Source organism: Phaethon aethereus, assembly GCF_964289735.1.
Source record: "Phaethon aethereus genome assembly, chromosome: Z".
Taxonomy (NCBI): Eukaryota; Metazoa; Chordata; class Aves; order Phaethontiformes; family Phaethontidae; genus Phaethon; species Phaethon aethereus.
Window position 1 is genome coordinate 14,619,294 of NC_138577.1, and position 13,923 is coordinate 14,633,216.

The 13,923-nt window shown below is 45.7% G+C and overlaps 1 protein-coding gene across 1 annotated transcript; it reads right to left on the reverse strand.

The window, feature by feature from the left end:
- Positions 1-8,651: 8,651 nt before the first annotated feature.
- On the reverse strand, positions 8,652-13,279 carry CAPSL (calcyphosine like; the record flags this gene model as incomplete). Its single annotated transcript, XM_082013121.1, has 4 exons — positions 8,652-8,753; positions 10,998-11,207; positions 12,121-12,298; positions 13,143-13,279. The coding sequence occupies 4 exons, from the start codon at positions 13,277-13,279 to the stop codon at positions 8,652-8,654; spliced, it is 627 nt and encodes a 208-aa protein (XP_081869247.1).
- Between the last annotated feature and the right edge of the window lie 644 nt (positions 13,280-13,923).

Sequence of the window (13,923 nt, forward strand, 5' to 3'; positions counted from 1 at the left end):
CAAGTCCCGCCTGACCAACCTGGTGTTTTTCTGTAATGGAATGACCGCATCAGTGGACAAGGGAAGAGCTACTGATGTTGTCTATCTGGACTTCTGTAAAGCCATTGACATGGTCCCCCACAACATCCTTCTCTCTACATTGGAGGGATATGGATGTGATGGGGGGACTATTCAGTGTATGAGGACTTGGTTGGATGGTCACATCCAGAGGGTAGTGGTCAACGGCTCAATGTCCAGACGGTGATTGGTGACGAGCAGTGTCCCTCAGGGGTCCGTAGGGGGACCAGTACTCTTTAATATCTTCATCAATGACATAGACAGTGGGATTGAGTGCACCCTCAGCAAGTCTGCAGATGGCACCAAGCTGAGTGGTGCAGCTGACATGCCTGAGGGACAGGATGCCATCCAGAGGGGCCTGGATGCCATCCAGGACAAGCTGGATGGAATGGGCCCATGTGAACCTCCTGAGGTTCAGCAAGGCCAAGTGTGGCGTTGTGGGGTACTGGAGGATGAAAAGCTGGACATGAGCCAGCAATGTGTGCTCAGAGTCCAGAAGGCCAATCATATCTTGGGCTGCATCCAAAGCAGCATGGCCAGCAGGTTGAGGGAGGGTATTCTGCCCCTTTACTACTCCGCTCTTGTGAGACCCGACCTGGAGTCCTGCATCCACCTCTGGAGCCCTCAATACAGGAAAGACATGGACCTCTTAGAGTAGGTCCAGAGCAGGGGCACAGCAATGATCAGGGGGATGGAACACCTCTCCTATGAAGAAAGGCTGAGAGAGTTGGGGTTGTTGAGCCTGGAGAAGAGAATGCTGCGGGGAGACCTTATTGCAGCTTTCCAGTACCTAAAAGGGGCTTTTAAGAACAATGGGGATGGACTTTTTAGCAGGGCCTGTTGTAAGAGGACAAGGGGTAATGTTTTTTTATCCTAAAAGAGGGCAGATTCAGACTACATCTAAGGAAGAAATTTTTCACACTGAGGGTGGTGACACATTGGCACAGGTTGCCCAGAGAGGTGGTAGCTGCCCCATTCCTGGAAATATTTCAGGTCAGGTTGGACATTGTTCTGAGCAACCTGAGGGACATGGTTTAGGGGAGGGGGTTGGACTAGATGACCTTTTAAAGGTCCCTTTCAACCCAAACTATTCTATGATTCTATGAAACCTGTTCTTTGAACCACATCCAACTGCTACCAAGCCAATGCCAACCACTGGGTCATTCAATGGTGTTCAGTCAAATCCTGTCATGCTAAACTTTCACAAGCATTAAGCTCCCCTGAGATGACTCTGTTTGGGGATTAGGCTGCTCTGACGGGTGCAGAGGCTATCAGTCTCCTTCAGCTTTGACAATCTGGACTGAACTGTGTGAGCCAAATGTTTTGGAAAAATTGGTCCCTGTCTGTTTTGCAGGTGCTGAGTACCAATACTTGAGCAGTCTTAGTATCAGCATCCCTGAACATCATATGCAATTTTATAGCCATGAACATAAATTTGATGTGTGTATACAGATATTTCAGCTTCCTTTTGGAAAAAAAGAATTCCAAATATGCACCAAAGCAAGAAGGACCACAAGGACATCTGTTCCATGGCCAGCTTTCAGATTAATGGTACATAGATGAAGATAAAGCCACGGCTGTGTCTTGACAACAGTTTGCTGGGTCAGGACTAAGTAGTTTTCTCATTCTACGAGACAGCGTTTTCCCCGGAGCTGTTCACAAATTCCCATGTGGCTCAACATCTGCACAGGGGTATAGATCAGCTTCCACACACTCCGTGCATCGTCTATGAGTTCAGCGTAACCTTCCTCCTCCACACTTTCAGCCGCCTGTGCTCCTACTTAGATGCACACGAAAACAGAGCATGGTGACCCTGGTTTCTATGTAGCTGCTTTATGACACTCTGCCTGGAGCTGCCTGCTCCTCTCCCCACAGGAACCTGTGGGGCTCCGCCGCCTCTCCTGTGCTTCCTTTCTCCCCCCCAACTACGCACGGCTCGTTTGCGCTACGCAAGTACCTCCTCGCGCCACATGAACGCTAATCCATGAGATAAAATAAGTCTTTTGTCAGCTATAATACTGAGTCACAGTCCAATTTTAATGATGCTGGAAAATGTTAATCACCTCTCAAGGCGATACTTGTTCCCTGCCGAATTTATTCGTTTGTTTACCAAATCTCCCCCTCTTGCGCATGTTCATCAGGCCGGCTGATAAGACATGTGAGAATCCTGTGTGCGCCAGTGGAGTGGTAGAAGGCTGAGCACAGGGAGGCGGGAGGACCGTTCCTGCCAGGGTGAAGGGATGCTTAAATGCATGTAATGTGCAGTGAAGTCTGGGCCGTGAAGTAAGACAGCGAAGGGGTGGCCCGGCCGCCACTGCTGCAGGGACAAGTAGATGAATTCGGAGCAGTTTTAGGCAGGTACAAGCTGACCGTAAGCCATACCTTCTGGCAGCGAGGGACCTGGCGAGGCTGGCAAGGTGTTTCTGCAGGGCCGTTCAGCCTCTTCCAGGCTTCTGAGCAGAAGTGTTAGTTGACTTGAAGGCCAGTATTTATGCAGCAGCACTGCAGAGCTGCAGCCCTGGGCGGAGCAGCAGCAGCCTTTTAGTCAATATGCTTTCGGCTCAAGCTAGTTATCTCTTTTGTTGTGGGTTTCTGCAGCTATCTCTTATAACCAGCTAAAATGTAGTATAAAGGAGACACCATCTATGTGAAGAATTACTTTAGGGTCAAACAGTTCCTTGTTACTGTGATCATGAAGCCTCCCAGATTAGCACTCCTGTTGCATAACAGGACATTGGAAAAACAAAACAAAACAAAACAAACCTAATGTACAGCCACACGAGAAAACAACTGATGATGCCAGGAAATGCAATTGCTAATTTATACCGACTATCCCATCCCTTTGCTCAGTTGGCAGCTCTGTATTTCGGCTGTTCCTTGGCTTGTAAGCGCCACCTGCTGAAGCGTGAAGCCAATGTCAGAGTCCAGCACTGGGACACTTGATGGTGTCATCAAATCGTGCAGCTCCGAAAGCGTCGCTCAGGTGGGAACTGAGGGGGGGGGGGGGTGGAAATCAAACCCGCAACAAACTAAACAGGGTTTCACTTCTTTATAGCCTCTGGTCCCAAAGAAGTTGGGGGGAAGTGAAAGCAAAAGTCAGAGTTTCCAGGATTTCTTCATCATTAAAATGAAGTAGGCATCACTGTCCACAGAAGCACTAACTCCAGAGTAGTAGTTCAAAAATTCATCTTTTGTAACCTAAGAATGAGAAAAACAATGTTTACAATGTGTGATGGCTATATACTGTAGCCCAAAGCAAGATGTTTATGTAACGCATCCTCATATTTTGCAAATAATTCTTTTGCATCTTCCAGAGAAGTCTCATTTTTAGGTCAGACTGTCTTAAACTGACGTTAGGATGTGTTGCTGCAGCAAGGTCTCACACAGGTTTTGGTCCAATGACACTGAGGCCAGTGGATTGAGCTTCTTGCATTGGGAGACAGAGCTGTTGCTATATCCTGGAAAAATTAATATAAGAAAAGTTATTCTGGTTATTGGTAAATATTGACTGCATAGCTTGGATGTCACAATGAAATTAGATTAGTCCAACATTAGCACCATCACCAAATGAATGTAAAAAGCCCCAAAAGCTAGTCAAACTATAAAAAAGGAGAAACAAAGCAGAAACGCATTGGTGGAAATCTCTAAAGGAACAGATCTGTGCCACAAAGTCATAGCTTCTTTAAAATAATTTGCTTTTTTTTTTCCCAGAATATGTACCTAAGCTTAAAAAAAAAAAAGTACATTTTGAATGCTAAGTATCAGTTGAAAGTAAAAAAAAAAAAAAATTGCAGCTTTTGGCAAAAATAGCATGTTTTCAATGAAAAAAAAGCAGATTTATCTCTGCAAAATAAACATTGCTCACATTTTACCACAGTCTCTGCTTTTCCACAGAAAACCAGGCTTGAGTTAACTTTCACAAAACATTGCAATTCCTTTCTTTTTCATTTTTCCTACTTGCCAAGGTGTCCAACAACATCCGGATCCCATCCCCATTCTTCAGCGACAGCTCCCGTTGGGATCAACAGCGCCATTGTAACCTGGGTCCAGGTTTCGGCAGAGACAGAGCTGCCGCATCTGGGGTCGGCTGCGGACCAGCGAGGTGAAGATTTTGCCTCCTGCAGCGCTCCCGCCTCCTGCAGCCTTTGCTGGCATGAGGGCTGAAGAGGTGCTGGAGCCAAGACCAGTGCTTGCTTTGAAATGATGGAGACTTCAAACTCAGCTGGGGCAAACCAGTATGGCCAGGAGCTGCTTCAGATAACGAGGTTGGTCCCAGCCCCCTGAGGATGCGGCGTTAAGTGCAGGAAACCTGCTTTCCACTCACCCCTTCCTCCCGAGCTGGCTGTAAGAAAGGATTTCTAGAGACACGGGATGGGCTATAGTCATAGTGGAAGTCACAGAAAGTGAACCGCTGCTGCGGCAGGCTGCTCTCGGCGTTACTTGTTTTACCAGGGAATGCTCAGCATGCTGCTGCTGCTCCCGATAATTAAATAATAACTGAAATCACTGGGCTCGCTGCTTCTGCCAGCCGGTGACAGCGGAGGCCGGGACCCCGGCTCTGGGGTGGCAAAGCTCTGCTCTGCCCACGCGGCTGCGGAGGTTTGAGGCAGTACCACGTAAAAGCTGTTGAGAAAGGCAAGTCGGCTTTTGTACAGCCATGTGCGCAGGTGGTTTCATCTGCAAAAACCTCAGCTGCTTCCCTCTGCCCCCTCCTGCAGCTGCCAGGAGACCAACAAAATTAATCCGATCCCTGAATATACCTCGTGGTCTAATTTCAAGCATATACACCCGTGAGTGGGGCTTGCGTTAAAACGTGGTTGCGTGAACCATAAATTTATGCTGCTGGAGAGAGCATGAGCCAAGCAACAATTCTGAACCATAACAAGCCAAAAATTTCCCCTCCAGGACAAAAACACGAAGCCACAAAAATCACACCAGGGGCAAAACCGAAATGCAGTAAAGGATGCTGCAGGTGTGCCACCTTTCCCCAGGGAACACACCAGAGGGGGAGGCTGTCCCCTACCTCTCCTCGCCATGCCCGGGGCTCTTTTGAGGGTGGTGAGGGGGTGGTGGTGTCACAGAGATGCTCAGATGGCTCAGGTAGAGGTAGGGAGCGGAGGCAGAGCTTTGGGGGTGGTATAAGGGAGCCTTTTCCCTCTGTGAGGGACCATGGGGTTCCACCAGCATTTTTGGAGCCCGTTCCTGGCACTGCCAGGGTGGGGAGGGCAAGACTCAGCCCTGAGAAGGTGCTGTGCCACGGGGCAGGCTGGAGCTCAAGGTACGGGCGAAACCTTCACCTCGGGTGCTGGCCCGCAGCCCTGCAGACTCAGATGTTCCTATGGTTTGTGCCATCCTGTTTAGCGTCTGTTGTACAATCAGAAAGAAGAAATAGTGCTTAGAATGCAAAGCACCAACCGAGACCTGACAGTCTGACGCCAGCAGCAGATATGATCGCGTGCATTGCCACTCATCTCCAGTATCTGCCATGTGCGCTGTGCAACCACAGGCTGGCGGGACAGCCGGTACCACCATCTATCTCCAGCATCTGCTGGGTCTGTAAGCAGCACACAGCAGCCTGCAGCTGAACATGGGCACTGCAGCTTCATTTTTGGCTCTCCCCGATCGCAGCGCAGCAGCCCCAGCAGGCAGGGACAGTGAAGTGCTGAAGGATGGCTCCGGGCACCCGCTGTTCGCCCTGATATTCCTTCATGTCCGGTTCAAACCCATTTAACTTGCCTCTAACGTCTGCAAGGGGCTTCCACCGAATCTCAGGCATGTGTGTCTCCTAGCAGAGATTTTCCTGCCTAGCCATCAATGCAACGGCTGTGTCTGTTCCATGAACTTGCACACATATTAATCATAAATAACATTTCTTACAGCACAGGTTCCAACTTGTGTTCTACGGCATCTGATTACAAGTGAAGAATCACATGTTATTCTCTCCCAGATTATTTCTTTTTCCTGAAAGCACTGTACCTTTTCTGCAGTTAGCAGTTTTTACTCAGATTTCCCCAAGAGTCATTCTGTTCCCACAGAAGTGAAAGGAAACTTTGCCACTGACTGTGGAGGAATGTGACACCAGCCCTTGGAAATGCGCTATTTTGAAATGACCACATTGTGAAAAATGACTGCATTGTGAAAAACGTCCTCCTGATGCAGAGAAACGCAACCAGTGGGTGATGAGGTCTGCAGGCAGGCTGACCCCAGGAGCCGGCAGCCACTCTGAGGGCACTGGGGTGCCTCGGCCGCGGCTCTGACCTGCAGAGTGGGTGCTGAGACCTCCCACCAGGACAAGAGGGTTTGAGCTCTCCTGGTTCATGTCCTTTCAGGTCATGTGCTGCTCTCCCAGACTGAGATTAGTCACTCAACCCCGTTAGTCAAGCTCAGTGCAGAAATCTCCCGCTGGAGCACTGAGCATTCCCAAGCCATCACAGGCTCCGGCTAAGGCTCCTGCGTGCCTGTGTTGACACTTCTGCTGGTTTTGGAAAAGCATTAGCTGCTTTCAGTACCACTCCTCCCTTCTGAAAAAGTACATTGCATTTGGCATTAAGTAAAAAAGGAAAAGGTTAGCACTGAAAAGACAAACTGGTTGCAGTTATTCAGATTAAAACTTACAGTGCACTTGATTAAATGTCAGCACAACAGATTGCTGTGGGATCTGAAGACAGGAGATGGTGTGTCAGAAGGAAATAATTTTTTCATTTTGTGATTCTCACAGTCCATTCACATTACTTTCTTTTTATTTGAAACATAGAAGATAGATAACATGACACCCTGTTGTGGAGCCAATTAATAAATGAGAAAGAAATGGATTATACACAAGCTGCCAGGACATGTACAACCTCTATTTGATAGTAAGTTTATTTTTCATATAAGGTGTGTTGGCACTTCAGTAGCATCGCAGTAAGCAAAGGATCCGCTTATAATCAATGGCAATCATAAAGAGACTCTTTCCACCAGTTTCCAGTGTTAGCCAGTATGTAAGTTTCTGGAGAGTTACAGAACAAAGAAAATATTTGAGTTTGCACAGACTTTACTAAGGAATTGCAAGCAGCCATTGCTCGTTCTGAGATCATGGCTGGACAAAAAAAAAGATGGAGTCTGCACAGGACCAGAGCAGCAAGCACTCAGGACTTCAGTGTTTGAATTGTTAGCAGCCCAGGCTAACTAAGAGCTGAGACTTGATCAGTCAAGCTCTTTTGAGAGTCCAGTCTATAAGCCTGTGCTGCTTTTAGCTGGCTGCTAGCCTGAAACAGAGCAAATGCTGACATACACAAGCCATTTATTCTTTGCTACAGCAGCAGCATCTCAGTCTGGGAGAGCAGCACAACGATGAGAGAGCGCAGAAAGGAGAAGAGAAGACAAAAGGAATCAAGGCAGGAATAATTAAACAGCACACGCTAATAGGAATAATAACACTAATAACACGAATAAAGAGTGCACATACTCCCCCTTCTTTTTTTTTTTTTTTTAAAGTTTTCTTTGGGCACTATTTCCCCACTGTCTGCATGGGGAAAGGACAGAAGATCTCAGAACTGAGACAGCCTCATTGGTGTGACCAGAAGGGCAGGTTCCCATCATTTTTTCAGCATCAGAAACAGAAGAAGAGACAAGACAAGAAAGTTACAAGTTCCTGAGTTCCCGGAAAGTTCCCTGAGGTCATAGCTTGGTCATAAACCAGTATAAATACAAAAGTAGTAAGCAACTTCTGGTGTAGGTGTGTACAGACAACAGCTACCAGACCACTGAATGTTCCAGGAACAGTGAGAAGAAAATACTGCAACACACGGATGTCCTTTAAAGAAAAATATTAGTGAGATGGTCTCACAGTATAAAAAGAAATAAATCAAAAGCAGAGGCTGGGAGGGGAGCTATGAGCAGGCCCACAGAGGTTTGAAAGAAGGCATGCACAGGAAAGATGCCTGTATGCTTAGTTGTAACCTGGAGAGAAAACAGGGCTCTAAAGAGTGTTTTGCATTTATTCTGGTCCATGTCCCCCCTTCTTGGTTTGTTTCTCCCTCCAGCCTCCTGGCACTGAGAGGTCACACGTTCCCAGCAGCGAGTGAGCAGCTGCTCCATCCCACCAGTGAGACTCAAGAAGCCAAGAGATGCTGCAGTGCTACAGGCGAGGGGGCTGCATGGACCTCCTGGAACAGGCTTCCTCACCTGTGTAACAGTCTGCCCCAGACCACCACCCGTCCAGAATGTCTGTTTCATCCTCTTGCATCCTCTGTCGAACAGAGCTGTACCTAGCACTGAAGGAGGGGATACGTTCAGGAGCCACAGGGACCTACCGTGGATGTCTGAGAAGAAAGGAGCAGCTCATCTCAGAAAAGACAAGACATGTCGGGGATGAAGGGCGAAAAGGGACAGATCTGCGGAGTGGCTGGATGCCAGATCCACTCTCCAATTATGCTGCAATCCCCTGAGGCCAAGCCTACCAAAGCATCTGGGAATTATTTCTGCAGATTGACTGTAATTGGCACAGTTACTGGAAGCGGTTATTATGGAAAATGAGCATGTTGTTGTGCATGCATTTAATCATGGGAACCTACAAAAGGTGAAAGTAAAGTCTTGCTCCTTTAAGCATACGATCAGAGTTTCCAAGCGTTCTTCATCATGATGATAAAATAGACATCTGTGTCTATTGAAGCGCTGACTCCTGCATAGTAGTTCATGAATTCTTCTGTTGTGACCTGAGACAAAGGGATTTAAAATAGGAAAATGAACCTTTATTTTTTTTAATGCTATAAGTCAAAACCACACATTGAGAAGAACCCTAAATGGAACTTAACACTTGCTTATTTTCAACTGTTGTTGCTAGTGAAAAGGAAGCCAACAGGAAGAATGAAGACACTGAAAATTTCCGTAAGTACACTTTTTTGCTAGAAGTAAGAACTCTTGTCCTCCAGGAACACTTGGATGAAAATGAAAAACGCAGAGTTAAACTAACCTTACCAGGAACTGAAGTTAATGTCAGTGCTGCCCAAGAAGACAAAAGTTTTAATGCATTTTTTCCCAAGTATTCTATCATCTTGTTCTTTGTATTATTATTAATAAAAGTGATGGGGTTTCTGGTGCAACACAGAGACAGCTAGGAGCTTTATATACATTCATGAGAGAGAAAATATTATTGCTCTAAACAGGACTAACTTAAAGAAGGAAACATTCTTTCAAATATCTAACACTTTTCAGTATCTTTCATGGGTATTTTGAGGTTGAATTGGTTTTAAAATAACCATTAAAACGAACTCAGATTAGCAGATACAAACAGGGCATGTCTCTTGTGATGCTCAGCTCTTGAACTGTATAGGTCATTCTTTGAATAAACATCACATAGGAAAATACTTGCTCCTACTGCCTTGTGCATTTGAGAGGTAAGTAAAACAAGACAATGGGGAGAAGTGAACACTGTAGACTGTCCTACAAGCTTTGGTAACCCTGCCTATTTCAGAGGCATCTGGTAAGATCATGGTGAAGAGGACCTTTCTAGCAGATGCTTAGCCCTGAGGCATTTCTGCTGAAAACATTTTAGGCGTTCAGCTCATACCGGTGTCATTAGTGACCTCTAATTCAGGTACAGGAAAGCCACAGTCAGTTCTCAGAAGAAACTGCAACTGGGTGGGCTAACATCAGGATTGTTGAACAAGAGCTGGGTGCTCACAGTAACTTTTCTATAAGCTCAAACACTGCAGTGATTATGAGGTACAAGGCACTGAACTTCTCAAGGATCATTTTGGGAACTCATTTAATGTGTTCATGTATGACATCAGCACAAAAAGCAGGAACATTTTGCTTGGGGTTTCCTAGATGCCACCACTGCATCTAGCAGAAGGAAGAGGACGACTGGCACAGCTGGTACCTCTGAGGATGACACAACAGAAAAAGGGATGAAATTCAGCTCGACCAAGTGCAAAGTCATGCCCAAGGGAAGTAAAAACATCACCTCCCTATGACCTGCAGCCTGACTGTTGGAAGCAAAGCAAGTGGGGGATTTGGATAGAGTAGCCAGCCATTAGACAGGTAGGAGTCACCAGTGTGGTGTGGCCATGAAAACCCAGGTGCAACCTTGGAAGTGCAAAGTGTTAAAGACATTCCACAAAGCGCTGATGAAACCGTATCTAGTTTGTTATTATGAACAGCTCAAACTGAGAACATCACTGTGTGAACAGCAGAGATCCATAATTGCTTTGAGTTGGTCAGACTCATGTTAAATTCAGACCAAAGCCATTTGCAGACACATAACAAGAGGAAGTGAAGCATGCTTGGCTCAGAGATGGTTACGGAGCGGGTGCATAAGAAGTCCATCACAGAAGGTGCCCAGGATTTGCACCTGCACCGGAGAGTCAAGGCGGAGGGCAGGAAGGGCTCCCAGCCCTGACGCAGCTAGTGGCTCCTCAGGGCACACAGCTGGCAGCAGCCCCCCCCCAACCCCACCCTCCCTCCAACTCCCTGTGGATAAATCTCTCCCTGTTATGGACTGATTTCCAAGTCAAGTGTCTCAGTAATTGCACGCACTGGAGAAGAGCTAACTGAAGTATTTCACATATTAGGGAACCCGCTTTTGAACTGGATCCTGGTATTTCTTCTCCTAAGTGAAAAATCCTCCAATTTATGTGGATCTTGAAAACCATCAATCATGTGGGTTAGTCTGAAGATATACTTAGAGTAACCTATGAAAGTGGAGCACTAAGGCGACCAGCCTGTAAATGCAATCTCATGTCTACGCTTGCACGTCCTGCAGAGCCCCTTTGCCTCTGAATGTATAAGCAAGCTGCGCCAACAGTCCTACACAGAGGTTATGTATCCATTTCACTGTCCCCCATAAATGTGACACAGATGCATGTTTGGTACTGCTATCATTGCCACATTTAATAATTTAAGTCAAATGCTGAGTCAGAAGGTGATTTCATGGCTTCACATTAAGGTGTTTCACTTACCTTCCCATCTTTGTCATAGGGTGAATCAAAATTATCCAGAAAGGCCCTAAAAACCTGATCTTCTGTCCAGTCTCCATTTTGGTATTTGGGATGATGCTTTGCATTATATACTCCCCGTAAGTCTTCAATTGTTATGACACCATCTCCAGTCTTATCTAACTTCCTAAATGCCTGCATGATGATCTCTTTTCTTGCATTTGACATGGGAGGCTGTAAAGAAATTATTAAAAGAATCATTGTATTTCTGCCAACTACTTGCCAAATTCAAGTAACTGCTGTTGTTACTAGTAAACATATTTCAGTGTATTTGGGACAACGAACTTCTGACAGTCTACACTGTCCATGAGCTAGGTAGGGTGATGTATCACCAAAAAAGCAGTGTGATAGAGACTATTCAGCATTTAGCAATACGATAGTAAATGGACAATAAGAGAGAAAATGCTACCTAGAACACTTCTCAATTCTACCCATTTTAAACATTTCATACAAGAAATTACTAATTACCCTAAGCATTAATTATTTTCTTTCTTAATTGTTTAGACTTCACCTGAGCAAAGAGGCTACAACCAAAATTAGTCACACTGTGGTTGATTAGAGGAAGCCACCATTGGATTAGTTTGTGTTATAAGGAGATACACCATAAAATGACAAAGAAGTGACGTTAATGGGCTGAACCACATAGGTGCCTGGACTGCAATATAGGAACTTAGGTAGATAAATCAAGGCAGCAATTCATGAAAGAAAAATCACAACAATTTATTTACAACTATTCTATTCTATTCTATTCTATTCTATTCTATTCTATTCTATTCTATTCTATTCTATTCTATTCTATTCTAATTTTTTGCGAGGAGACTTATGCCTTGCCAATAAATTGCAGAGACATGTTGGCTTCTGAGCTCTCTCATTCACAGAAGCATTGTTTAGGGTGATTTTCTCCTTTATCATATTTAGATGGAAATAGAATATTTTAACTTCTCAAGAGTTAGTGACTTCTTAAATAGAGCTGTAGACTTTGCTAATTACTAAGGTGAACAAAAGTGCTGTGTTTCATGTTCAGCTGAAGACAAATCAAGGTTTTTTCTCCATTTAATGTAGTAATAACATAAATTCCCACACTTACTCTCAGTGTAATGAGAAATTCATCAAAATCAATTGTTCCACTGCCATCTTTATCAAATATCCGGAAAATCTCCTGTGCTTCTTCCTTGTCTATCATCATAGCATAATCATTTAATCCTTTCACAAACTCTTTGAAATCAAGGGTCCTGCTGTTGTCATCATCCATAATCCGAAATACTCTGTGGAAAATGTGCAATTTGAGGAGAATGCATAGGAAAACTTGGAGAATGCTGCAGAGTATTAGCACTGTGCTGGAGTACAGGGACATCTTACTAAGGTAACATTTCCCCCTTGTACAGTCTTCTGGGGGAAAAAAAAAAAGAAGGAGGAAAAAAACCCACAACAAAAAAACCCTACACTTATTGACAGCAGAGTTAACTTGCTTAGACTGGATGCCTGAGTACTACGTAACTGAAATGGGATGAGGTGAAGGCTGCCTTAACTGAAAGAATCTTCCTGTTAAGGTATTATACACTGAGATGTCTGAAAGTTGGGAAGTTCCAGCTGGTCACCTAGGATCCTTCTGTGGTTTATGGGACCTGGGAGGGGTTTCAGGGTGTGATGCAGCTCCCCTTTCCTAGAGGTGGGGTGACCCATACTCTCAGGGTGACTGCAGGAGTCTGGATGCCTCCCACAGACTAGACAGCTAATAGACCATTACGCACAAGGGAATCACACGCCAAAGGAAAGGAAGCACAAAATCCCCAGTATGGAGATACCTAAGTTAACTACAGAAAATGCCAGAGAGAGATATATGTTTTATGTTCCCCCTCTCTCCCTGGCAGGAGTTGTTCTCAGTCTCAAGGAAGCATGTTCCTCTGCGACATTCATGGTCCTCGGTCCTTCAACAGGCAGGCTGGTCGCTCCTGTCTCCCAAAACACAGGAGCCCCAAGCCCAGGCTCTGTGGGTTGTGGCACTTGTGTTGGAACCAGGAAAATCAAGTTTTGGTCCTTGCTTAGCCCGTGAGCCTCTTGCAGCTAAAACTATTAGGCTGAATAATGGATTTGACTTCTTGGACTCACCTGCCAAGTCCTTTGATGCCTGCAGATCCCCTGGCTAAACACTGCAGGCGAAGTCTTTCTACAGGGTCAGTGGTTTTGGACAGGTTTCTTTTAGCCTGGATTGCCATCTCTCGATCATGCCTTGCTGTGCCTGGCATCTGGAAGACCAAAGCACTCATATGGCATGGATTCACATACACAATGGAGCATCCCAAACCCTTCACTTGCAAGGTGCTGGCAAGTCTCTCATGAGGACTCATTTTGACCTTCTGTTTCCTTTTCCTTATATCTTTCTATCAGAAGGGGAAATTGCCAATATGGGCCACCAACCCTGAAAGGAGAACTCAGCCAACCACCCTGTGGTTGACCCAGATGCAAATATGAAAGCGTGAGCAAGAATTTGCTGCCTATGGTGTACGAACAGAGTGAAAACTGGTGGACGCAGCCCGGAGAGCGCTGCTGTCTGCATTCCCAGCAGCGCTGCTGAGCCCTCTCAGCCTGGCCAGGTTTGCCGTTAGCATTTGCCTGCAGGTAGAGCAATAACAGAAAAAAAGGACCTTTTCCTTTTGTTTGCTTTTGTTCCACTGTAGTCCTAATTCTCCAGAGCGGGGCTTTCTCCCATTACATGTCTGAGCAACAGCGATAACCCCGAGACCTGACCTCACCTACAGATGACACCTTCTGCTATTTTAACATTACTGCAGAACAAATTAATACCTTAAGCTCGTCCAGCATTTAGCAGCGCAGGATTTCAGGACTCTGCCAACAGTCACATAAGCCTTCCAGCTTCCCTCAGAGGAAG